Here is a 14,499-nt window from a genome sequence, read left to right on the forward strand (position 1 = left end):
AAAAAAAATATAAAAAAACATTAGGAAATAATATAAGGCATATGGCTTCTTTAAGCCTCTGTATATTGTTTCCAGAATGCTCAGCAGAATGTTCAGTCAACATGATTTGATCATCGTGAATTTGAATGGAAATAGTGTTTGATGAAACTTTTTGGGTTGGCAATTTTTTTTATAATATGGCCTCAACCCAATGACATATTTTTGTACCTTGTAGAAATGCCTAAAATACCAAACTTTTTGCATTTACAAGTGCAAATAACCAGTGGAGCCTTACGTGTTTCTAAGTTTTGACTCTTTGCTTGGCAAATAAACTTCCACAATGTTTACATCGCGCACAGAGAGGTAAAAAATTTGCCACGATTTTAGGGACACCTTGAAAACAGGACCTCCTACGACACTATTCTAAACAATAATATTGTGAACATTAAACATTTCAACAGAAAACTGAACAAATCGTTTTACAAAACCAGAAAGTGCAATGCTCAAAATACTATGGAAAGCTGCCGTATGCTGCTACGGCTTGTAGTCAAAGGTTCAAAATGCCATTAATTTTGACTCGCTATACCTCTTTCCCTTCAACAATGGTGACGTTGTTGATAACATAGACACACCTTTACACTATAACAACACACTGGATGGTCTTTATTATGGGGGGGGGGGTCACTAAGATAAAAGCAAAGGATCCAGTCAAGAGGGTTCAAGTGCCATGCCCCACCCATGTCGTCGGCCCCTAGTTGCGATAACGTAACCCTCCTTCCGGGGGAGGGTTACGTTATTGCAACTCGACCCCTATTGTTGGGTGGGTGGGTGGTGTGTGTGTCCATGGAGCAATTTGCTCCATGGTGTGTCCAAAAGCAATGCCCTCCTCAGATACGTCATAACTTTAGGAAAAGGGACAGCCCCGAATGCTCACCGCACTTTGGATCAATCCATTTAATAATGGGTGGTTATTTTTTCGAAGACTAACTCATTAACTCATTCTGAAATGTTTAATTAAACTGTTGTCAAATTTTAAACTAATTAACTTTCAAATGAGTTTAACACACATTTTGCTTGATAGAAATAGTCCAAAAACTTTATCTTAGAGTAAAGTATGTTGGTGGTAAATTTAAGTCCCTTACCTACTTAAGGTCAAACCATTGTCAAGCTATGAGAGATAAAGGTTATTGGTGACGCAAATACCACTCTTTACATTATTTCCTGTTCAATTCAGAAACGTCATACTCTTCGAACTCGATGCTGGAAACGTGGAATGCGACATGTTTCCTTTATGATTGGTTTGGGTTTGTACATAATAGCTTCAAGTTCATAGGCTATATTTGGAATTGGAGCAACTGTTGATAATAATATTAGGGAGCATTGTATTGGAATATTGTACAGCACTCGCTGCTTTTTGTTCAATTTAAATAACAATGTTATCGGCTATGTTTTCGAAGAAGTCAACTAGTGAGGGTCGTTCAGGTGTAGAGTTGTGTCCGGGTCCACCCAGCGGTGGTTGTTGTTATGAAGAAGAAAACCAGGGGAGTGAGCTGTCCTGTACTCACAAGCAAGAACACAGCAACCAGGTCGAGAAGGAAGCTTGTTTGTTGTCTCCAAACTCGAAACTCAAGACAGAAATGTCGTCAAGTAGTAGCACCACCATGATGGGGGATGGTAGGCCTATTGCTAGTACAAACTCGTGCATGTCTGGTTTTGCAGGAAGTTGTACCATTTCTAACTCGGTTAACTCAATGGTTAACACAAGTTGTAGTGCAGTGTCCTCAGCAGAGCAGTGTTCATCCAATTCAACCAAATTAGCTAAGTTTCCATCATCCAGTGAACTGTGTGGTGAGCCACTAAAAGTCCAACTTCCTCCATCGCCATCTAGTAGAAGTTGCTCAAAATCTGACTTTGATGAGATGGATATTCGGGTGGTTCCCGCAAAAGCCCTTAATGTTCCCACAAGAACTCGCCTCTCGCTCATGTTGAATCCACCCAAATTTGGGGGAAACGATTGGACAGGCTTAGCCAGTGAGATGGGCTTTGAGTATGAGATGATAGAGAACTTTGCATTGGAACGAGATCCGATGAAATTAGTACTTGCTCAGTGGACAACTCAACAAGATAGTACTGTGGGAGTCCTGCTGGACATGCTTAAAGATTTAGAAAGGGATGACGTTTTACTTGATATAACTAAACTAGTCGGTAAGTATGAAGTCAGTGACTAACCTTGTACATCGTAGCTCCATCCTCCTGACAATTATTATTATTATTATTATTATTATTATTATTATTATTATTTCATTTTATCACAGCATGCAAAAGAAAGATCTCATTTTCCTTTGTGCCGGTAACTCCTCGAGCCGGGCTACGTCCCGTAGCCTTAGATCTCAAGGGTCTTTCTCAGGATCCTCGCTGTTATGCAATTATTTCTTATTTACGGATTCATCAGACCTCTGTCATTACACTTTACCATGAGACATTCGGTTTTAAAATTTGAATTTTAAGGAACGGCATTTAATATATTGGTGTCGGACGTACATTTCACAGTGTCGGACGTACTTGCCCGAAATTGCATTCAAAAATAGGTAACAATCAGTTCAACTTTTCACTTTTGTTATAAAATAATGATTTAATCTACCAATTTGGTGTTGTAATATCAGATTAAATCATTATTTGTTGAAAAAAGTCTTTAATTGTCAACTTATACCACGTTTTGAGATCAATAGAAACAATGTGCATGTGTAATGCAACTTGTACATGATGTACATGCGTATCCTGATGCATTGCTGTGGTAACCAAAACTGGCAAAACACCCAAGTTTCAAAATGTTGCCTAACAATGAAAGATATGAGTCTGCAAAATAACATTTGGTCCAAATATATTGTAGATTGGACTTGTGTTTAAAAAAAATTAAGTTTAAAGTTCTTGGTGGGTAACTAATGCCAAGGTCAAAGGTCACCAAGAATTTTGGTGTTAAATGTTTTGATATTTTCTCTAAAGAACCAACTTTAGAGCATTGTCAACAGTTTACTAAATGAATAAGAGCTCTATCCTTGCTTGGGGGTAACCACATGTACCTGAATTTAACAAATATACTGCAAAAACCAAGCTTTTCTTATATTAATTATAAGTACCAGTGGGTTTTGGAAATGGAAATTAAAATTTTCTGCGGATTAAAATTATTGTGTTTTTAGCAGCCAGTAGAAAAAAAGGGGAATGAAATACACTTGTTTTGAGGCAAGATTTGAGTGATTTGGGTGAGAGTTACCCTAGGTACCAATTTATAGCTTTGTATGATATTTTAAAGGCATTAAAAAAGGCTTTCACATAATTATTTTGGAGGTGTTGGACGTACTGGTGTCGGACGTACGAACAAAATGCACGTCCGACACCAGGATTTTGTACGATAAAGAAGATTTTTTTAAAGAAATGATTCCATGTTTAGATAGAGAGCATCAATTGTGCTTTGTAGTGTAAATTTGAAAACTTTCTGCCCACGGTTGAAATAGGGAGATTAAAATATTCACTATTTTGGTGTCGGACGTACATCGGAAAAGTAAGTTTCCTAAAATAGATTACCATAGCAAACTTCAAACAGGTGCAAAACCAAAAGAAACACTATTTAACCACAGTAAAAATTTTGATTAAATTGGCAAAACATTATTTTTGAGCCAATTTCACTATTTTTAAAGTATTTTTTCAGTCGAAAATAGCACTTGAGCCGCTGAATATTTTCAGTAACAAATTATATTTTATTAAAATTCATACAATTAGCTACAAAATGATGTCTCATTTGTCACATTAGTGCCATTTTGAAATTTTGGCACTGAGGTTTACATTTCTATGGAACTGCCCTCTTGTCAAAATTTTCGTGGGTCTAGCTGCAAAAGGAGAGTTGTGCTGTCAAATTCACGTCAAATTCGCTTCGCATTCACATTCGCATGAAGTATGAACCAGGCTTACCATCATCTCAACTAAAATTTCCCCTGTACATTTATTTATTTATTTATTAATTTATTTATTTCCTTTATTTACCCAGGGTGAGCCAAATAAGTAAAAAACTGGTTTCCATTTGGGCCCTGCGAACAAACTAACATGTTAAAAGTATAAACATAAAATCACATGATAAAATTACGATATAAAAATTAAGTAAAATATTTAAGAATGTTACGGAAAATTAAAAGCAATATAAACAAAAAATAAGAGCAACAAAGTAATACAACAATACGGCTGTAATTTGTCTTGTTTTTTAAAACAACATTTTCCTTGCACTGTAATGTAGCCCAGGGGCCGATTTCACAAAGAAATAAAACTAATCGTAAAACAAATTGTCAGTATTAACGTAGTGATCTGTATCGTGATATCACACTCTACTTGGCAACTACGATTGATTTGCAGTTAAGTTCAATCTTAGCTCTGTGTGAAATCAACCCCAGGCTGGACTCCTTCGAACTCTGTTGCGTCCATCCTACCAGGGCTAACTGACTGTAAATAATTATGATTTTTTCGTGGACAAATTGATCCAAATAGAGTCAAATTTACCTAACCGACAAAATACAACACCTGGCATTCAAAAACATGGTGCCCCCTATTATAAAGAGGACAGTTTTTGCTTCAGTGGTAATGAACATTAATTTGGTCTTTAGGGCTGCATGGATCTTAACGTTTACGTTAATTTTATTACAGATTTCTTGAATGATTTCATAATTCACATCTATTGGTTATTTCTCCTCCTGTTTCATTTTAGAGAGAGATGCTCGCCGATGGTTAGAAAGACGTAAAGGTGATGCTCATGGTCAGCCTATTCAAGATCCTGAAGGTATGTAAAGTCGGCCTCAGGTCAACCTTGCGTCAACAAAAAACTGTCGACGACTGACTTTTCAGGATCACACTGCGCCTGAGCTAAGACCATCTGGAACTTTTTAGTCAGCGATTATTTACAGCTTGGGCATAACTGCAATGATTTTAAGACATTCTGAAACAGTCGCCGCTCAAAAAAAATTTACAGTCGCAAGAGTAGAACAATTTAAACTTGTGGGTCGGGAACCAATCGTAGGCGCACGATTTCTCAGTTGTTGTGACCTGAGCATATTTTGTTTGTGCGTTGTCGATGGTTTGTTACCGGCGCCAAAGAAATCATAGATCGACCTAAGGCCGGCTTAAGATCTATGATTTAATTTAATTCCATTATAATTGAACTGGATTTATACAGCACCTATCACCCAAGTTCAGAAGGGTTACAAGTGATGTAGTGCATCCAATGACTCTCTGCACCCATGTCTTCCCCCTCTACTCCCCAAAAACTTAAACAAGGAAAATTGGTATACAGAACTTCACCTTACAAACGACTCACTTGTATTTTTTATTTTTTTTTCCCATGTAGTGAGTGGAAGTTATCCACATGTGCCAAAAACAACAGAGCTTCGAGGAATCACACTGGAAGATCATCCATCCGGTAATAGTTTTATTTTTTTACATGGCCAACTACCAGCAATGAGTTAGGCCTATGGTTTCAGTTTGCATGCAAAGTATTCATTGTTGCAATATAATAAACAAGAGCTTGAAACTCTCACATAGGCAAAGAAGTTTTACAATCCGTGTGCATTTCACAGGACTCGGGAAAGTACCGTATGGGTAAAAACCATAATTAATATTCTTTACATCCTCGACGATGGAAATTTATTATCTATTACATGTGCATAGTTGCAAGCTTTGCGGTTGAAAACTGTCATGATAGATCAGTAGCCAATGTATATTACAGTATGCCATGTCTTTCATAGTGACATTGTCGAATGTATTACAAAAGCAACTATGATCGCATTCACCTGTAGGCCTTTTTGTAAACAGATTATTTGTTAATTTTTTACCCGAGTTATGTGTGTATATAGGTTCCGCCCTGTGTGCTTTATTGTATGATCCATTGCGCATCAAGAGTTTCAGTTTCACAGCCTTTATGCACTGAGAGCAAATGCTTCTTTTCAAATATTTTCCAAATACCCATAAACAGAATGCATAGGCCTACATATCACCATTACAGAGTCAATTGGCAACTGCTCTTTCAGTTCTGTGGGAATAGCAGACTACCCATTCCTTGAAATAGCGTCTGTCATGTATTCAACTACATGTACTATTGAATACTATAAGTATACAGTTTTGTTATAGCGCCCTCATGTGAATGTTAAGGTGATTACAGATTGATCAATAAATCGACACAGTTTGATACACAAACATGGCGGGTCTCTGAAGCACATTACATGGTGTCAGAAGTGAAACACTTCAAAAGTCCATAAAAATGGACAAAATTGAGCTGCCGAAAGGGTTGTCATTGCAGGGAAACCTAGCGGACAACTACAAATGGTTTTTGCAGCGATTTGACCTGTACATGCTCGCCACCGGAAAGACCAATAAGCCTGACAATCAGAAAACAGCACTCTTTTTAACCATAGCGGGAGAAGACGCGCTGCGATTGTACAACACGTTCAAGTGGGAACAACCGGACGACAAAGAAAAGCTTGTAAAAATCAAAGAAAGGTTTGAGGCTCACTGCAAGTCAAACACATCACAAGCGTTCCTGAGACATCAGTTCTTCAAGCGAAGTCAACATCAAGGTGAGACAGTCGACCACTTTGTAACTGAACTAAAAACACTGGCCAAAGATTGTGAATTTGGGGAATTGACAGAAAGCCTCATACGCGACAACATAATATGTGGCGTGACCAGTGATGTTGTTCGGGAGCGAATGCTTAGGGAAAGCAAGATAGACTTGACCAGAGCAATAGAGATATGCCGTGCTGCAGAAGCAAGCAAAACACAGATAGAAAGCCTGAGCAATACAGGAGAAAATAACAATGCGGCAACAGCTGTGCATAAAGTTGGAGTTAGGCCCAAACAAAAGAAGAAGGAGGCAAAAACCCAAAGCACAATAGAAACAAAGAAAAGGACATGTGGCAGATGTGGGACATCACACCCTCCAAGAAGCTGTCCAGCTTATGGACAGACCTGTCACAAGTGCAAGAAACCCAATCACTATGCCAAATGCTGCAGGGCACGCAGTGGTTGGAAGGCTACGCCAAATACTGCAGCTATACACGCGGCTTCAGAACAGATGGAAGAACTCTTCATAGGCCCTGTGGGTACACATGAAGAGACAGACAAACACGAAGACAAGACAAAAGACTGGTTCGTAAATCTGAAGGTGAACCACAAGCGTCTACAACTGAAAATAGACACTGGAGCCCAAGCAAACATCATCTCGCAGAACACCCTAAAGCAAATTAGAAGGAATCCGCAAGTGACAAACACTGCTGTGAGACTGATCAACTATAGTGGTGAGAAAATACCAGTTGTCGGCAAGTGTATAATCAAAGTATGCCATCGTGGAATCTCACATAAACTTGAGTTCGTAGTGGTTGAGAGTGGACAAAACTTACTCGGACTGGATGCAGCAATTAAAATGCAGCTTATCAAGCGTATAGACAACATGGAGAAAACAGACATCACAAATGAATATGCAGATGTTTTCGACGGAACGGGATGTTTCGACAGATGTCATCACATCAAGCTTGATGAGAATGCTACTCCGTTAGTACATCCACCGCGACGAGTACCGTTCGCACTACGAGACAGACTCAAAGAAGAACTGGACAGATTGGTTGAACATAACATTGTAGAGAAAGTTGATTACCCTACAGACTGGGTAAATTCATTGGTAATTGTAGAGAAACCAAATGGCAAGCTCAGACTTTGTCTAGATCCCAAAGAGTTGAATCAGGCAATAAGACGTGAGCACTATCACATACCAGTGATTGAAGAGTTGGTCAGTAAACTAGACAAGGCACAGTATTTTTCCATACTGGATGCAAACAATGGGTTTTGGCAAGTCCCATTAGACAAACAGAGCTCAGATCTCTGTACGTTTAACACACCTTTTGGAAGGTACAAGTTTCTGAGATTGCCATTCGGTATCCATAGTGCATCAGAAGTATTTCACAAGAGAATGTCTGAATTACTAGAGAATGTTGATGGAGCAGTATGCTACATAGATGATATTCTTGTGTATGGGAAAAGTAGGGAGGAACATGATGCAAGGTTGAGACAGGTTCTAGAAATAGCAAGAGCGAAAAATATAAAACTGAACAAAGCAAAGTGCAAAATAGCACAAACAGAAATCCAGTACTTGGGACGTGAGTTATCCCGTGAAGGCATAAAACCAGACAAAGCCAAAGTAAAGGCCATTCTGGAAATGCCAACTCCCGAGTCTAGAAAAGACTTGGAAAGATTTCTGGGAATGATTCAGTACATAGGGAGGTTCATCCCATCTCTATCCGCAATGTCAGCTCCGCTCAGAATCCTGTTGAAAAAGGAGACAGAATGGCACTGGGAAAAAGAACAAGAAGATGCCTACAACAAACTAAAAAACCTTGCAACATCGACTCCTACATTGAAGTATTTTGATGTAGATAGGCCAGTAGAATTATCAGTAGATGCCAGTAAGGATGGGTTGGGAGCTGTGTTGACACAAGAAGGCAATCCTGTGGCCTATGCTTCCAAAGCACTAACACAAGCGGAAAAAGGCTATGCACAAATAGAAAAAGAAATGCTTGCCATTACATTTGGCTGCCAAAAATTTCACCAGTACATATATGGCAGGCACGTGACCGTAATAAGTGATCACAAACCTTTGGAAGCAATTACCAAGAAACCTCTGTCAACAGCGCCACCACGCATCCAAAGACTGCTGTTAGCAGTACAGAAGTATGACATAAAAGTTGTGCATAAACCTGGCACAAGCAAAGAAATGATAATAGCTGATACGCTATCAAGAGCATACCTGCCAACAGAACAAACTGGAGATGACAAAAATGAAATAGAAATGCAGGTACACATGCTAGTCTCTAACCTACCAATGAGTGACGTAAAACGTTGTGAGTTCAGAGAAACAACAAAGAAAGACAAAACACTACAGATGGTCACAACCACAGTGTTAAATGGTTGGCCAAACACAAAACAGGAAGTGCCTGATGAGATAAGACCATATTGGGACTTTAGAGAAGAAATCCATGTCGCTGAAGAGTTACTGTTCAAGGGAGACAAATTAATCGTTCCTAAGGCACTGCAGCAAGAAATGCTGAACAAGATACACAGTAGTCACTTGGGCATAAACAAGTGCAAAGCTAGGGCACGAGATACTCTATATTGGCCAGGGATGTCAAAACAAATAGAAGACATGTGCAGCAGGTGTGCAATCTGTCTAGAACACAGAAAATCAAACATGAAAGAACCAATGATTCCGCACACGACCCCAGAACGTGCATGGTCCAAAGTTGGAACCGATCTATTTTATCTGGGTTCAAGAACATATTTGATAGTAGTGGACTACTATTCGAAATTTCCGGAAATAATGTTGCTAGATGACACTACCAGCAAAGGTGTCATAACTGTACTAAAGAGCATATTTGCTCGTCACGGAATTCCAGATCATGTGATCTCAGATGGAGGACCGCAGTACAGTAGCAATGCGTTCAGGGAATTTGCACATACATGGCAATTCAATCATGTGAAGTCTAGCCCTGGGTATGCACAGTCCAATGGAATGGCAGAAAGAACCATTCAAACCGTGAAACAAATGCTAAAGAAAGCAAACAAAAGCAACCAAGATCCATATCTAAGTCTATTGGAGTACAGAAACACACCCATAGATCAACACCTTGGGTCACCATGTCAGTTGCTTATGAGTAGGAGAACAAGGAGCATTCTACCTACACATGCCAAACTGTTGCAACCAAAAGTTCAGACTGATATCTAACAACAACTGATCAATAGGCAAACAGTACAAAAAATGTACCATGACAGAAACTCAAGCAAACTACCAAATCTGAACATAGGTGATACTGTCAGAGTACAACAAAAGATGGAACTTGGAAACCAGCTGTTGTGACACAGAAAACACAAGAACCTAGATCGTACATTGTGAGAACACCCATGGGAGAACTAAGAAGAAACAGAAAACATCTTCTTAAAACCAAAGAAGATCCTCCCAATCTAGAACCGCCAGACCTAGATCATGTGTCACACAAAAGATCACAACAGCTGGACGAAAATCCCCAAACAGTTGTACAACAGAGCAGGAGTGGTAGAATGATCAGACAACCAAGAAGATATGTAGAAGAATGCTAAGAAATAAGTAAACATGTAAACCAGACTTGTCTACTATGTAAAACCAGAGTTAACATTTTGGGCAACAACAAAGTTGATTTCAAGGTAACTGTTAGTGAGTACACAGCTTTGAGAAATTTATAAAAGTTAAATGTTAAGATAAAACAATTGAAAATTGAGTTGTCATTTAAGAGAAATGTTAAAATCTAAATTAAAGTTGCAGTAAGGAGAATCAACAGTATGGTACTACAATAGCCAGTTGTTTAAATGCATAAAAAATTGTTTATTATGATTGTTGAAATTTAAAGTGTTTGAAATTAGAAACTTGTTAAAGACACTAGATATTATAACAGCACATCCAAGGACAGGGAGAGTCAAAAATGTAATTTTATTTACTTAACAGTAGTTTCATGTTAACACTGTTCTGTAAAAGGGGGATGTCATGTATTCAACTACATGTACTATTGAATACTATAAGTATACAGTTTTGTTATAGCGCCCTCATGTGAATGTTAAGGTGATTACAGATTGATCAATAAATCGACACAGTTTGATACACAAACATGGCGGGTCTCTGAAGCACATTACAGCGTCTAGTTGGCTGTTATGGTGGAATAGGGCAGTCTTTTGTGTTGTACACTCTGTTAGTGTTGACTTCCATTCATTAGAAGTCCAAAATAGATACTTCCGCTCTCAGATTAGCTAAAGAAAGTGTTTGATCCTGCTTTCATGGAGTAAGAACGTAGAATGTTGTCTGCATTATGTTTTCAGTGAAAACATAGAATAATAGTTTTTTGCTTTGAAATGTAATAATAGTTTTTGACAGGGTATGAAGACACGTATGAAGTTGTATTGTATGCGTCGCACACAGTTCAGCCTATAATTGAGTACCTAGGGGGGAAAAAAGACCACAACACCAAGATGAAGGAAAACCTGTCATGGGTTATTTTAAGACCCATGACATTTCATACGGGATTTAAAAAAAAAAAACAGACATTTGTGTTGGCTCTAAAAATAAACAATTGCCGTCGATGATTTGCACATTTCTCGTTTGCTAATAAGGAAACCAGTCTGGAATGTACACAAAACCTATACATCCAGTCTCTATTGTGTATGGCCTGCAGGTGATATACCAATAATTGAAATCATGTAAAAAATATACTGAATCTTCTCTTAATTAAGTTATACTCATGCATGCTATGCGATTCATTTTGATTTGACCCATATATATACACCGATGTGCGTTAGCACTGTAGGCCTCAGCAGTGTTGTAGCCACGGTGGGCGGTGCTGGGCGGGCCTGCCCAGGACTCTCAATTTATGCCCTGCACTCTGAGAAGAATACATTATGCTGCCCAACACAGATTTCAAATATTGTCCATTTTGCATTGATCTGAGACACAGCTAATGATGAGGAGAATCAAATGTTTAACAGACGAAGAACACAATCAAAAGGCCGTTCAACTTATTGCATGGCCCCATAACACAAACAGATTTATTGCCCTCCACTAAATTTGGTCTAGCTACAACCCTGTTACTGAAAAAAACCACAGGCATTATTACTCGGGTGGGATTCAAATCCAGGACCCTGGCAATTCTAGAGCAGTGTCATACATCAAATAGACCATAGAGATGGCCCGGTAGCTAGTGGCATTTCAAATTTTATGTTATAAATGCTACTAAGTACTAGTGAAATGTATCCTAATATTATTGACATTTTCTTCAAAACTGTTGACTTTCAGGCCCACCGGAAATATTTGATGCCTATGTCTGTTTCACGGATATTGATAGTGATTTCGTCAAAGAAATGATATCAGTACTAGAGAATGAACCGTACAATCTCAAGCTGTGTGTTGACTTTCGAGATCTTGTACCTGGAGGTTCATATTCGACGGTTACAGCCGAACTTATTGAGAACAGGTCGGTGTACATTAAAACCAATAAGGCCAAATACATTTTTTTAAAAAATATGTTGAGCATCCCCGCCCACTTCCTTTTAAAGGCAATGGACACTATTGGTAATTACTCAAAATAATTATTAGCATAAAAATTTACTTGGTAACAAGTAACGGGGAAAGGTTGATAGTATAAAACATTGTGAGAAACGGCTCCCTCTGAAGTAACGTAGTTTTCGAGAAAGAAGTAATTTTCCATGAATTTGATTTTGAGACCTCAGAATTAGATTTTGAGGTCTCGAAATCAAGCATCTGGAAGTACACAACTTCGACACAAGTAATTTTTTTTTATTATTCTCTCGCAACTTCGATGACCAATTGAGTTAAAACTTTCACAGGTTTGTTATTTTGTGCATATCATGTTGAGATACACCAAGTGAGAAGACTGGTCTTTGACAATTACCAATAGTTTCAAGTGTCTTTAAGAGGTCGCTTTTTAGAAGAAGTTTTTTTGTGTCTACTGTCCGTTTAAAGGAAAAAAAGGCCCTCCTCCTTTCTTCTTTTAAAAGGTTAGGACACTAAACATGTTTTATTTTGTATTTGACCTTAACCACTATCAGTTTCACATCCGTAGGAAAACCACAGGAAGAACACCGGTTTGGTCAGATCATAAACTTAGATAAATGCTTAGCTTAATTGCCATTTGAATCTGACTTTGCAGAATTTATATAATGTGATAGCCTTTATGACAAAAAAACGGATCTACCAAATACATGTATGCAGGGACAAAAAAACAAGAAAATTCTAGTTAAGGATGGATAAAATCAAAATAAATAACCTTTCTGTTGAGGATTGCGAGCCCCATCAAAACTACTAAAAAAAAAGAATCTAAGCACGTATATCGTTTATTTTAAAAAAGCCTATGTAAAAGACTCTGCTATGGTCGAAACGTCAGACCACTACTTGTTCCATTTATACTTTTGGTACTTTTGGTTGCACACACACAAGTTTGCAATAATTCAATCTGTTGTCTCAAATTTGCTTTACAGATGTAAGCGAATGATTATTGTTCTGTCACCGGATTTCATAGCCAGTGAGCAGTGCGACTTCCAGACAAAGTTTGCTCATAGCATAGCACCAAGTAAGTGTCTAAGAGGCCGTGTAGAATATTGCAATGACTCTGGCTTGTGACACTTGCAAGTATATTACAAGGAAATGTGTTTCTAAACTGTGTTTGTAGACTCTGTACTCAAAGTGGTCATTTGGATTATTTTCTTATCACACCTTTTCTTTTCTATTTTTATGGGTAAAAAACAAAATTCATATCCCTTATCTCTGATTAAATTAACATCTCTTATAAGGTAGCCATATCGCACCAATCAGGCAAAATAATGGAGCGATGGAACAATGGCATGACGTCACAGATAAAACTGGCTGTCCAAATTTAAATCTTGGTGTCCAAAAGACACCCATCAGCCACTTGCTGGCTTGTATGTATCTGAGACTTAAAGGCACTGAACACACTTGGTAATTGTCAAAGACCAGTATTCTCATGTGTTCTAACATTGACATAATATGCATAAAATAACAAACCTGTGAAAAGTTTTGCCCTATTGGTCGTCGAAAATACAAGAGAATATAATGAAAGGAAAAAACACCCTTGTAGCACAAATTTGTGTGTTTTCAGATGCGTTTATAATAAAAGGCTTCAGACCTGAGGGTTTGTTATTATTTGAGTGAGAAATGACCTGTTTCTCAAAAACTACACAACCTCAAAAGGAGCCGTTTATAACAATGTTTTATACTATCAACAGCTCTCCATTACTCGTTACCAAGTAAGTTTTTGAGCCAATAATTATTGTTGAGTAACTACAAATAATGTCCTGTGCCCTAATTTACAATCCCTTCACTGTTGTCATTTAGGTGCCAGGAACAAGAGTTTGATACCTGTCATGGTGGAACCATGCGTCCTACCCACTATTCTACGTCACATCACGATTTGTGATTACACTAAAAAGGATCTGAGACGGTGGTTCTGGCAACGCCTTTATAGTTCACTCAGTCGCTCCTAGAGAACAGTGTTAGTATGGTCAGTGGAACGAGGAACATTGGAACAAGGTGACAGAATGTGCAGGAATAATATTGAAGTCTTATATATATAGTGCATGTATCTACCAAACAAAGTACTCAAGGTTGCTGAGTATATACACACTTTCAGAAAGATATGTTATTGCAGTGATGAATTCTGAGACCCAATTAGTGTTTAGTCAAGGTGCTACGGTGCATACAGCAGTCACAGCCAGGAACACTGGGGCGAACCCCTTCTCTTTTCGATAAGTGCACTGGGTTCTTTTACATGCGTTACACAACACATGGGACCAACGGCTTTTCGTCCCATCCGAAGGACGAAGCAATGGTTAAGTGTCTTGCTAAAGGACACAAGTGTCATAGCTGGGGATTCGAACCCA

The 14,499-nt window shown here is 38.4% G+C and overlaps 1 protein-coding gene across 1 annotated transcript; it reads left to right on the forward strand.

Moving 5' to 3' along the window:
* Positions 1-1,231: 1,231 nt before the first annotated feature.
* On the forward strand, positions 1,232-14,235 carry LOC117288158 (myeloid differentiation primary response protein MyD88-like). The gene is made up of 6 exons (XM_033768879.1): positions 1,232-2,184; positions 4,730-4,801; positions 5,366-5,437; positions 11,879-12,056; positions 13,081-13,172; positions 13,955-14,235. Exons 1-6 carry the CDS (start codon positions 1,413-1,415, stop codon positions 14,101-14,103), a joined length of 1,335 nt encoding a protein of 444 aa, XP_033624770.1. The 5' UTR covers positions 1,232-1,412; the 3' UTR covers positions 14,104-14,235.
* The last annotated feature ends 264 nt before the right edge of the window (positions 14,236-14,499 follow it).

This window comes from Asterias rubens, chromosome 3 (genome assembly GCF_902459465.1).
Source record: "Asterias rubens chromosome 3, eAstRub1.3, whole genome shotgun sequence".
NCBI lineage: Eukaryota > Metazoa > Echinodermata > Asteroidea > Forcipulatida > Asteriidae > Asterias > Asterias rubens.

Bases quoted from the DNA above. Each gene is read 5' to 3' on its own strand.
- LOC117288158 (XM_033768879.1), top strand. From the start codon at position 1,413: ATGTTATCGGCTATGTTTTCGAAGAAGTCAACTAGTGAGGGTCGTTCA. The intron at 2,185-4,729 runs GTAAGTATGAAG...GTTTCATTTTAG, and splicing joins TGATATAACTAAACTAGTCG to AGAGAGATGCTCGCCGATGG. The intron at 13,173-13,954 runs GTAAGTGTCTAA...GTTGTCATTTAG, and splicing joins TGCTCATAGCATAGCACCAA to GTGCCAGGAACAAGAGTTTG.